This window comes from Gekko japonicus, unplaced genomic scaffold, assembly GCF_001447785.1.
Source record: "Gekko japonicus isolate JY-2015 unplaced genomic scaffold, Gekko_japonicus_V1.1 scaffold2090, whole genome shotgun sequence".
In the NCBI taxonomy this organism is placed as follows: Eukaryota; Metazoa; Chordata; class Lepidosauria; order Squamata; family Gekkonidae; genus Gekko; species Gekko japonicus.
In genome coordinates this window covers 94,896-106,909 of record NW_015164255.1, presented here as the reverse complement: position 1 = coordinate 106,909, position 12,014 = coordinate 94,896, and the positions used below count along the sequence as shown (strand labels likewise).

Here is a 12,014-nt window from a genome sequence, read left to right as displayed (position 1 = left end):
CTCCTCCATCGCCACCCTCAACTACCTCCCCCCGGCCTCTCTCTGTCTCCCCCGTTCTCTCTCTTCCCCCAGTCTCTCTCTCTCTTTCCCCCACTCTCTCTCTCTGTCCCCCGTTCTTTCTGTTCCCCCCAGTCTCTCTCTCTCTCTCCCCCTTGCCTCTCTTCCCCCCCTCCACTCTCTCTCTCTCTCTCTCTTTTTGCCCCGTCGGAAGCGAGGCCTGCGCGGGGCTCACATCCGCCGGGCCTCGGCAGTCGGTCTCCCCCCCCTGCTCCGAAGATCCTCGAAGTGTGGCCTGCGCTGGTCTCCCTCCCTCCCGCCACTGCCGCCGCCACCGGGTCTCACCTGTCGGGCGCTCCCCTCCGCTCGCACTGAAGCGGGTACATTTGGTAAGGCTTGCCGCTCTTCGTCCGAAGTCTCACCGGTCCCCCCCTCCGCTTCGGGTCCCCCCCATCCTGGCTGCTCTCTCCACGCCTGGCCGCCTTCCCAGCCTTGTCCTGGCCTCGCATCGTTTTTTGCCGCCGCGCCGTTTACAGAGCGTTCCCTGCGCATGCGCAGGGGACGCTCTGTAACTTTCGGGGGGATTTAAACATCCCCCCGATATTTTTTCAACTTTTTTATTTTTGTGCACACGTGGGGACTGGCCCAAGTGTGCACAAACCTCCCCCGGCCCCCCAGCTGCCCCCGGAGCGCTGATTTAGCAATCCGCACTCCGGGGGCAACTTCGCTATTAGATATATAGATAAGTTACAGTTATATCCAATAATATTTGTGCGTATAACATTTTTAAGGGATTACAATCGTGGTTGTCTTCCATTTGAGTAAGTGTAGTAAGTAAGGTTGCCAATTCCAGTTGGGAAATTCCTGAATATTTGGGGGTGGAGCCTGGGGAGGGCGGAGCTTGGGGTGGGGAGGGACCTCAGCAGGGTATAATGCTGTAGAGTCCACCCTCCAAAGCAGCCATTTTCTCCAGGGGACCTGATCTCTGTAGTGTGGAAATCAGTTGTAATTCCTGGAGATTTCCTGATTCCACCTGGAGCTTGGTAACCCTGATTCGGTAATTCCAATATATCATACTGCCAAAAGGGAGGCAGGTAGTACTGCTGGTACTAGCTTTATTGCAGAAGATTCTATATTCAACCCCAGACGTCTCCATTTAAAAGAACTGCAGGTAGCAGGGCTGGGAGACGCTTCTACCTAAGACCCCAGAGAACTGTTGCTAGTTACAAATATACACAGCCAGGCCAAATAGTTGGTTTCCAAGAGACGTCGAATTCCGCCATTCTTCCTGTTCAGCCCAGCATTCATAATATTCTCCTTTTCATTGTTGACTAGATTATTTACATAACCTGTAGAATAATTGCTTCTGGGACAAAGAAATCTTTTGGAAGAACAGAAGGAAGAAAAAGAAATTTCAAGGACTTAGACCTGAGGATACGGAAGTTAGATCTCTCATGTTATCTTAGCAGAAGTTGTCAGAATCAGTATTGCTTACCTTATATTTCCCAAAAAAAGGATGCCGGCCTCCACATATGAACATGTCATCATCTCGTTCCAGAGTTAAGCGAACCGGGCAGCCAGTTCTACAAACAAAAAGAGAGACATGGACTCCTGCTGACTTCAGGGTAAACTGCCAGGAGGACAAATATCAAATTTAGACTACATAACCAAGGGGGGGGGGGAATTGAAAAGTACCTAAATACATCTACTTATCAACTCTCCTAATCCTGGATTGGATTTTTATTTGAAGAAGAAGAAGAAGGGGAGATTGGATTTATACCCCGCCCTTCACTACCCAAAGGTGTCTCAGAGCAGCTTACAAGCTCCTTTCCCTTCCCCTCCCCACAACAGACACCCTGTGAGGGAGGTGGGGCTGAGAGAGCTCTGACAGAAACTGCTCTTTTCAAGAACACCTCTGACAGAACTGTGGCTTGCCCAAGGTCATCCAGCAGGTGCAAGTGGAGGAGCGGGGAATCAAACCTGGTTCTCCCAGATTAGAGTCCGTGCACTTAACCACTACACCAAACTGGCTCCATTTGTTTGCCTCATTTATACCCATACCTTTCTCCTCAGTCGGGACTCAGATCAGCTGACATTGCTCTCCTCCCCTCCATTTTATCCTTACAACAACCCTGTATGGTAGATTAAGCTGATAGTGTCTGACTGGCTCAAGGCAGGATTGGAGCCGAGGGCAAGAAGATGCTTGGTGTTAGCGAGAGCTGGCTGAAGGCAACCATGGTTTAATTTTTGAGCCACTCTTGCCAGGAGACTGCAGGCAGGCACAGAGCAGTAGTGGAAAAACAAACCAGGGTTAAGCCAAGATTCCCCTGGAACACAGAAATCACTAACTCTGATGAATAAACAAACCGTATCATGGCTTCAGACCCTGGTCTGAGGTATCTGAGCCAGCCATAGTTACTGTGGTAGTGATGGTTTGGATGGTCGTATGATGATGGCTCGTTTAATTAGACCACGGTTTCACATTACAGATAAACCGAACCAACTAGGGTTGCCAACCTCCAGCTGGGGCCTGGAGTTCTCCCAGAATGATAACTGATTTCCAAACAAGAGCAATTAGTTCCCGTGGAGGAAACGGCAGATTTGGAGTGCAGACACGGAGGCATCACAGTTCCCTTCCTCAAACTCTGTCATTCACAGGCAAGGTATGGCCGGCATGACTAAACGCCAAGGCGCACAGAATGCTGTTACCTTATCTACCTGCAATTTCTTGCTTTCAAACTGCTAGGTTGGCAGAATCTGGGGCCGAAGGCGGGAGCTCACTCCGTCACATGGCACTCAGGTCTTGAACTGCCGAACTACAGACCTTCCAGTCTGCAGCTCAGTGTTTTAACCTCTGAGCCACCACGGATGATGATGATGATGATGATGATAGGAACCAAATATTAAATTTTTAATTAAAGAATGAAATATTTGGAGCATTTCCTCACGGAAGTAAAATCCTCTCACATTTACCTCATAACTTAATAATTTATTGTTATAGAATGATAGAATCACAGAGCTGGAAGGGGCCGTACAGGCCATCCAGTCCAACTCCCAGCTCAGTGCAGGATCAGAATAATTATCATTATGTTCTTTACACCAAACTATTACCTATACAGTATCAGCCATCTGTGGATAGCTACATCTGTGGACTGGGGCCACGTGGAGGCTAAACAGATTTTTCAGCAAATTTGGGGCAATCCCCAGATTTGCACAAAAATCTAAAAAATTTTAAAAATGCACGGGGGGGTTAAATCCCCCCCCCAAAGTAGTGTTCTCTGCACAAGCACAGAGAATGCTCTTACCTCAGGCGGTTGGAGGTGGAACAGGGAGTTGTGCTGGGTTCAGCGGTGGATGGGCAGCTGGGAGATCATCGCTGTGCCCAGTGGTGGCACAGCCCAGGAACCCTGCCAGCAGCTGCTCCGACCCGGCCGTGGCAGTGGGGGACACCGGCTGCCTCTCCGGGCCCAGCAGCAGGAGAGGAGCATACCGGCAGCTGCTTCAGCGTGGCTGGAGGGCTCAATAAGAGGTAATGGGGCCTGGAGCTGTTTGGCGCTGGGTGGGAAGGGAATCCCCCCTGAGAGTCTCCCCGCCACTAAGGCATAAGGAGGAAATCAGCAGCAATAGGGTTTCCCCCCACGAGTATCACGGGTCCCCATTTGTTTATACCTGATAACTTTCAGCACAGGAGCATTTCTCCACTCTTACATTAATTTTATTTTAGAATAATAAAAACATTAAAACATATATAGTTAGCCATCATTTACTACCTTTGTTGCTCAGAGAATAATAGCTTAGCATTTGGGAGCTGACCTGCTTGCTTTTTTTTTACTTGTGGGGCAGGGCCGTGGTCATACATAATGCCAAAACTGGGGATAGGATGGTGTCTAAGGGAATTGTATGTGAGAGGAGAGGTCCAGTACAATCCACCAGCCCTTTGCCCTCTCCCTAAATCCAGGTCTAGTTGCAAGATCGAAGAACAGATCAGTCATTTTTTATTTCTAAAATGTCACGGACAATCGAAGCTCTTACTTGTGTGCTGCTACTGCGGCGGCGGCAGCGAAAAAGGAAGGTTTTGTGCATTTCCCTCCAAAAGCTCCACCCACTCGTGTTGTGTGGCACCTGATCCTATTGGACTGGATGTCCAGTGTTGTAGCCACTAATTCCTGTCAAAAAACAAGAAAGCAGGCGATTATATAGGCCTATCCCTTCCCATCGTATTTACTGCACGCTTATTCCAGCCCTTCATGTTTAATGTCTTCTGAGTTTTGTCCACATAAATGCTACTCTCAGATACCATTGTGGTCCAGAATTTAAATTTAAAATAATTATGCAAAAAAAAAAAATGGACTGCAAGAAGATCAAATCAGGCAATCCTAAAAGAAATCAACCCTGACTGTTCCCTGGGAGGTCAGATTATGAAACTGAAGCTCAAATACTTTGGCCACCCAATGAGAAGGGAGCACTCACTGGAGAAGACCCTGATGCTGGGAAAGACTGAAGGTCAAAGAAGACGGGGACGGCAAAGGATGAGATGGTTAGACAGTGTCATCGATGCAACGAACATGAAATTGAGTGAACTTCAGAGGACAGCAGAAGACAGGAGGGCCTGGCGAGACCTGGTCCATGGGGTCGCGAAGAGTCGGACTTGACTGTGCGACTGAACAACAACAACAACAACAACAAATTGCATCTGTGCATCCACTACGGATGCCAGGATGGTGGCCAGCATCCCCGAGAGCTTTAGGGGCAGGTCCGGGGGAAGAAATGACGGTGCACAACATGTGATGTCATTCATCGTGCACCGTCATTTATGCCCCCGGACCTTTCTTCCACTGGCCCGAGGAGCAAGTGTGAGACTGCAGGCCCACCAGAGGGAGCCCCCCCATCACAAGCAAGCATGCGGCAATCCTAGTATCCACATTCTCCACAGTACATCAGGATACAAAGGCTTTTATCCAACAATTAGAAGCACAGAAGAGGCACGTGAGGAGGGGAAAGAGGATTGTTATGTATTGAGCCTGAGCCATCCCTGAATGTGGACCTTGAACAGGGTGAGCGTGCTCCCCAAGAACAATAGCTGACCAGGATCCTGGAATTGACCAAAAGATAAGTAGTGTAATGTAAATAGCCTATCCTTGGGAGTGGGTGTGTGGGGTGTTTGCATGCTCCATAAGCAGGGCTCAAACCCTGCTGGGTGTCCTTGTTGTGTTCCTGAAATCACTAAACAAACTAGAGCTGGTCACTGCAATGCATCCAGAACCCAGTATTTAACAAGGATGAAGTCACCTTCTCTCCTGTCTTCTGACAACGGAGCTACGTTTGTGGAAGACACAAAGGGGCTGTGGTTCAGTGGCAGATCATCTGCTTAGCATGCAGAAGGTCCCAGCATCTCCATTAAAAAAAAAAAAGATCAGGTAAGAGGTGATGTGGGAGACCTTCACCTGAGACCCCGGAGAGCTGCTGCCAGTCTGAGTAGACAATACTGTTCTTAATGGACGAATGGTCTGATTCAGTATAAGGCAGCTTCATATGTACATATAAGAAATCTCTGCAGTCTCTTCCCTCTCCTCCCTGCAGTACTGTGTGGATATTCTTCCATGCAGATCTTTTTAACTCCAGGAATAATATTTCCAGGGTTTGGAAGGGGTTGCGGAAATGTAGAGGAACACAGAAAAATCGACTTTCTGTTGTTGTGTGGGTGGGACTGGGAGCAGGCCACTTTCTCCAAAAGGTGGTACAGGAACTATGAGATAGGTGAAGTAGCTAGATTCTGTGATTATAAATTATTCAAAACCAGATTCTGCTCAAAGAAATTAGGAAACAAACATGACATAAACAGTATAGATGCACAATTACAGAGCTGCTACAGGCGTTTCAGAGACAGGTTCCTCTCCTTCCGATAATTGAAACTCATAAAAAAGCTGTCTCTTCAAATGCTTTTCAGTGCCTTTTCCAGCTCCACTAGGTAGACCTAGAAGTAAAGCTAGAAGAGGGAAATAAGCTCTTTTGGGCCTGGCTTAGCAACTAGAAAAGAAGAATAACCAGAAATATTTCCAAAGCTATGTCATGTATATTAAGCTGTGTTCATTAATGTTTTTGATTTTGCTTATAGTAACTAGGGATGAATATGAACCACATTTTTGCGGTTTGGTTCATGGCTGAACCACAAACCGAACCACGAACCTGTATGAACCGGGAGGCAGGTTTGCGAACCAAATTGGTTCATATGGGTACATGACCCCTGCTTTCTGTGGGGAGCAGGAAGTGGTTTAAATGTCTCTGGGCCTGCTGCTCAGCTGTTTTTGGTTAAGAGCTGTCAAGCCCCACCTCCCCGGGGTGTCCTCCCCCTGTAGCCATGGCCCGAGACCTCTTCTAGGTGACCCTGGGGGCTGAGACATCAGTTTAAAAGGGGAGGAAGGAGCCTCAGACAGACAGGGACGGGGTTGATGGCACCCCAGAGGTCCCTCTGTCACAGCTGGTGCCGACAGACCTCCTTCTTGCTTTCTGGCTTGTCCACTCGCGTTCGTCTCCTCTGGTCGCTCTCGCTGTTGCTCCTCCTCCCCAGCTCCTTCCCTCTTCCCCCTTTTATATCCCCGCCCCACTCCCAGGGCTGTCCCTCCAGGTTGGGTCCCTCCCACTTGCTAAACCCCGCCCCCTTGATAAGCCCGGATGCTCTCCGGGTGTCCTGGGTGTAGTCACAGGGGTTCTGTGACCATCCCGGCTTCTGGGCAGCCCGTTCCATCGCCTTGGCCCCGGGTGATACTGGCAAGGGGGTCCTCCCATAGCCCTTTGTCACAGACTCTCTTGACTGGAGCCGCACTGGAGTGGGGGGTTGTCCTGCCTTGGCGATGCCTCGGGTCCCACGGGCCTTGTGGAGCCGAGGCCGGGCCCGCGACGGTGGCTTCTCCGGTGTTGGGAGAGCGGCGGGTCGTGGCTTAGTCCGTAGACGTGGCTTCCTTGCCGCTGGGGCGCTGTCAAGCCCCGGTGGTGCCTTCTGACTGAGGGTGTGTTCTGGAGGCTCGCAGTGGGGAGCCAAGGGCCAGGATAAGAGCAGAAAGCAGAGGTTTTATATGTCTTGGAGCCATTAAACTCCTGCTTTCCACTCTTCAGTTTGGTGTAGTGGTTAAGTGCACGGACTCTAATCTGGGAGAACCGGGTTTGATTCCCCACTCCTCCACTTGCACCTGGCTGGATGACCTTGGGCAAGCCGTGGTTCTGATAAGAGCTGTTCTTGAAAAAGGGCAGTTTCTGTCAAGAGCTCTCTCAGCCCCACCTACCTCACAGGGTGTCTGTTGTGGGAAGGGGAAGGGAAAGGAGTTGTAAGCCGCTCTGAGACACCTTTCGGTAGTGAAGGACAGGGTATAAATCTAATCTCTCTTCTTCTTCTTCTTCTTCTTCTTCTTCTTCTTCTTCTTCTTCTTCTTCTTCTTCTTCTTCTTCTTCTTCTTCTTCTTCTTCTTCTTCTTCTTCTTCTTCTTCTTCTTCTTGAACCACCACAAACTGCATCAAAATTCATGAAAGTTCATGGTGGTTCTTCAGTTCATGAAAAAATTGGCCAAAATTAATGATGAACTTTAGTTTGTGTGCCAGTTCATGCCCAACCCTAATAGTAATTCTGTTCTTGGTAATCACTGACCTCTGACTACGAAGTTTATCTAATCAAGCTTGTTAGGAAACTGTTTACATCACCTATAGCAGTTATATTTGAGCACTATTTAAAAACACTGCTGTCCATGCTGTCCCATTGTTGCTTATAATCAAACAGGGTTTGCAGGTTTTTTGAAAGAGAACCTGCAAGCCTGTTTACCAGAAGTCATACTGGGATGAGTTAACATACCATGAGCAACAAGGCCTCTTTAACATTCCGAAAACAACTGTTGTCAGCTCCAATCTCGGGCCCTCTAATAATTTAAGTTTGAGCTACCTGTACATTCGAAGCATCCTGGGTGGAGACATATATATCAATTTCATTATCCTCTTTTCTTGGAATGACAACACTACTGTTTGTTTCCATGTAAAAATGGTTTTGTCCTCCAACACGGTTTTCACCTGTTTAAAATCAAATGAAAAAATACCTGTTAAAATCAAACGAAAAAGGGAATTCAAATGAAAAAGGGAAATTTCCCCAAGTAACTGATCTGCCCTAGAACTTTAGTAAATGATTGCATCTGAACACACCCTCCCCAGGTACACTTAGGCAATACTATTATGGGACCTAATAGCATCAAAATCACCCCATCTCCTGGCAAAGACTGAATGACAACTTCAGATTTCTGAGGTGCTAACCATCTTGGTAAAACCTGGTCATTAATCAGAGCCTCCCCACCTCTATATAAAATATCCATTCAGAAACACTGGGACAACACTGTGTCGTACGAGAAAAAGACTGCCACAAATCTGGTCTGGGAAAAAAACCATGGAAAAATAAACTGGAGTGCAACCAGTTGGCGATGATGTCATGTGACTCCATCTACAAACAGCATGAGGACCTCACAGCGATTACAGAACGAAGGGTCAGATGGAACCCATCTTCAGTAGTCCGTATCACAAATAGGAAGACAGAGAGATGAACCTTGCAAAAAGAGCTTGAGAGATACTAAGGAGCAACCAGGGCATTCCACGTCAAAAACAACAATGAAGACCTGCAGCCAAAGGATATTGGAGCAAGAGCTAGGGATGCCAGCCTCCAGGTGGGACCTGGGGATCCCCCGGAATTATAGCCCATCTCCAGACTACAGAGATCAGTTCCCCTGGAGAAAATGGATGCTTTGGAGGGTGGACTCTATGGTACTATACTCCACTGAGGTCCCTGTCCGCCCCAGGCTCCATCCCCAAATCTCCAAGAGTTTCCCAACCTGGATATGCCAACCCTATCCCCCCCCCATCTCCTGCTGGTGGCCAGGGGGGACATGGCAGCCCTAGGAGACTAACTAAGGGTGCATTCACACAAATTTGTTTTCTGAATAAGGTGAGCTATCAGATAGCAGCCAGCAAGCTTATTGATATGTGGAAGAAAAGCTCATGCACAAATGAATGTACCATGTGACCGCTATATTAGGAGCACTGCATGATTACTAAGACCCCATCCAATAGCTTACCTTCAATGATTCCGTCAACTGTTTGAAACGCTTCCTCCACATTCCCTTGCTCTATTTTCTTTTCTTTATCGAAGTACGAATTATGCTGTATGGCATCCTGAGAGGGCGAAAAGATGTGCTTGGATCCCAGTGAGTATTTCCACAGGAACAAGCAAAGGCAATTTTCACCAGTTTCTCCTTCCTGTGGGAGACCACTGATTCCTCCCAAGTCATCCCCAGGAGCAGCATTTAATGGGCCACCAAGATGTCATCGTGTAGTCTCATAAGAATTCGGTGGATTTCTTTTCTTGTAGAAAAAGGCTCCCTGTACATGGACCCATTGTGCAGATTTTTTTATCACCACTGTGATTCTAGCAAAGAGGCTTTTGACACCATTTTCTTAACTGGAATCACTATGGAACAACATTCTGTTAGTCTTTAAAGTGCCAAAAGAATGCTGTGTAGTTTTGCTGAAATGGATTAACACAGCTACCCCTCTGGAATTATTAATACGATGAGCAGTCACTCTTGCCTATGTACTCATGCCAAGGTTTACCTAGCCCGGCATTCTTTGAAAGAAGAACCCTATCAATTAGCAGATGGGTGGGCTGGATTCAACCTCTATCCTACCACTCCAATGAGCAACGTTTGTTTTCTTCTTAAAATCTTCATACCCCACCTTTCGTTTTGGCTCAGGTTTGAAGCCTTTTTTCAGTTTGAGGAGACTTTTCCCAAATTAAGTGGCTCTTCCATTGAAGGGAGAGCACTTTTATGTTGAAGAAAAGCCCCTCAGGCTGCAGGAAAGCTACTTGGAGGATGGCTGGATCCACCCCAGTAGGCAACCCACCAGAAGACCACGATCGCACTTCTGCCCCCCCCCCTTCTTTGGCGCCTGGTTTTTGGCCACTGTGTGACACAGCATGTTGGACTGGATGGGCCATTGCCCCGATCCAACATGGCTGATCTTATGTTCTTTACTTATCACACCTCAGATAAATGATACAGGCTACCGTTTCCTCTCTTCTTCCTCAGTTCTTTGCCCTGGAGCTATGCATCCCGCTCCTTATTGGCTGTGATATCTTGCAAATGTTTAGAGAGGTTCTGCTGCAGCTCCCCCTGCTAGACAGGAGGCGATCTATTCCAAAAGTGAAGCCAGTGAAAGTAAAATGCCATGCAGTTCCACAAAACAACGGCGGCTTTTACCTGAATAGTCAGAATCGGTTCCAGATCTTCATATTCTATCTTCACTTTTCTGGTGGCTTCCTTCGCAAGCTCATAGGTCTCTGCAACCACACCACAGATGATGTGACCAACGTATATTACCTGCATGGCATAACCAAGCGGCAGAAAGTAAGGTGAACTGCTTTAACTCAGTGGCAGCAACAGTACTCTTTTTAATCTGCTCTGATAAACTTTGTTCTAAGGAATCAATTTTCAACCTGTGTTCTGAGTACTTCTGAGGTTTCTTGTTTCCCTGGTGGACAAGTCATCTAACACAGCTGGTCTTCCCTTGCAAAGTACTGCTACTAGGGATGCCAGCCTCCAGGTGGGACCTGGGGATCCCTGGGCGTTACAGCTCATCTCCAGACTACAGAGACCAGTTCCCCTGGAGAAAACAGTTGTTTGGAGGGTGGCCTCTATGGCATTGGACCCCACTGAGGTCCCTGCCCTCCCCGGGCTTCCTCCCCAGATATCCAGGGGTTTCCCTACTTGGATCTGGCAACCCTAACCCATCCCATTCCCTGCCAGGGGAGACCTGGCAACCCTAAATGCTATGGGACAGTATTAAGTGTATTCTAGACAGCATAAGGAGCTGCGGTGGCTCAAGTGGTTAAGACGCTGAACTGCAGGCTGTGGAAGGTCAGTAGTTCAGCAGTTCGAGAACGGAGTGTGCCGCATGACGGAGTGAGCTCCCGTCTCTAGTTCCAGCTCCTGCCAACCTAGCAGTTCGAAAGCAAGAAATTGCAAGTAGATAAATAGGGACCACTTTGGTGGGAAGGTCACAGCGTTCCGTGCGCCTTGGTGTTTAGTCATGCCGGCCACATGACCACGGAAACGTCTTTGGACAGCGCTGGCTCTTCGGCTTCGAAACGGAGATGAGCACCGCAACCCTAGAGTCAGATTCGACTGGCTTTCTAGCAAGGGAACCTTTACCTTTACCTAGACAGCATAAGTGTATTCCATTTGTGCGAGGTAATGGTAATACCCTTGAGGTCTCATCAGTAATTCACTTGATTGACTGTGCCTTCTAGAACACAGAATTTTCTGCAATGTATCTTGGTTCCTCAGCAGACAAAATAATGTGAGGAAAAGTTCCCTGATCGAACCCAGTCTTCTAAGGTAATCCCAAGAAATGCTGTTATATGATCTTTTTTTCCCTTCAAAATTCCAAAGCTCCCTGCAAGACTCCACAAAGGTAGGGACTCCTCACAGTATACCCATCAGGGTTGCAGTGATGGGGAAGGTTGTTACCCCGCTTGTCTGTTGTGTAATTTTAGACACGGGGCCTCAAATCCATACAAAGTTTTACAAACTGCATTCCTCTGTGATATTGGCAGAACACAACTGATATGGTGATGATGAGGTATGGCTCCACACAGAGTCCTCCAGCCTTCTGGTCCTGATCTATATGGCTTCTTCCATATGGACAGGGAAGGGCCCGGAGAGGACAACTCAAGTGGCCTAGGCTTCTACAAGCTTAGGGCTGCCAAATCGGCCCGGGGGGCGGGGAAACCCCCGCAGCGGAAATCGGGCCCCGGGGGAAACCCCACCCCCGCGTGCACGTCACAGGGAAGTGACGTCATGACGCCGGGCATGCTGGGGGCGGGGCCACAGCCATTTGAGGGGAAAACTCCATGTTTTCCCCCCAAATGGCAGCCCTGTGACGTGCATGCGGCGCGCCGGGAGCCGGGCTGGAGTCCCCCGCCGCGAGGGTAA

The 12,014-nt window shown here is 48.5% G+C and overlaps 1 protein-coding gene across 1 annotated transcript in view; it reads right to left on the bottom strand.

Annotated features, from left to right (window-relative positions):
• AOX1 (aldehyde oxidase 1) overlaps positions 1-12,014 on the bottom strand; it is an 87,202-nt gene that overhangs the window by 30,204 nt on the left and 44,984 nt on the right. Inside the window, exons 19-23 of the mRNA XM_015408674.1 lie at positions 10,281-10,400; positions 9,099-9,195; positions 7,925-8,049; positions 4,030-4,163; positions 1,493-1,580 (exon numbers count right to left, since the gene is read on the bottom strand). Coding sequence (XP_015264160.1) covers positions 1,493-1,580; positions 4,030-4,163; positions 7,925-8,049; positions 9,099-9,195; positions 10,281-10,400 — 564 coding nt within the window. The remainder of the gene's footprint in view (positions 1-1,492; positions 1,581-4,029; positions 4,164-7,924; positions 8,050-9,098; positions 9,196-10,280; positions 10,401-12,014) is intronic.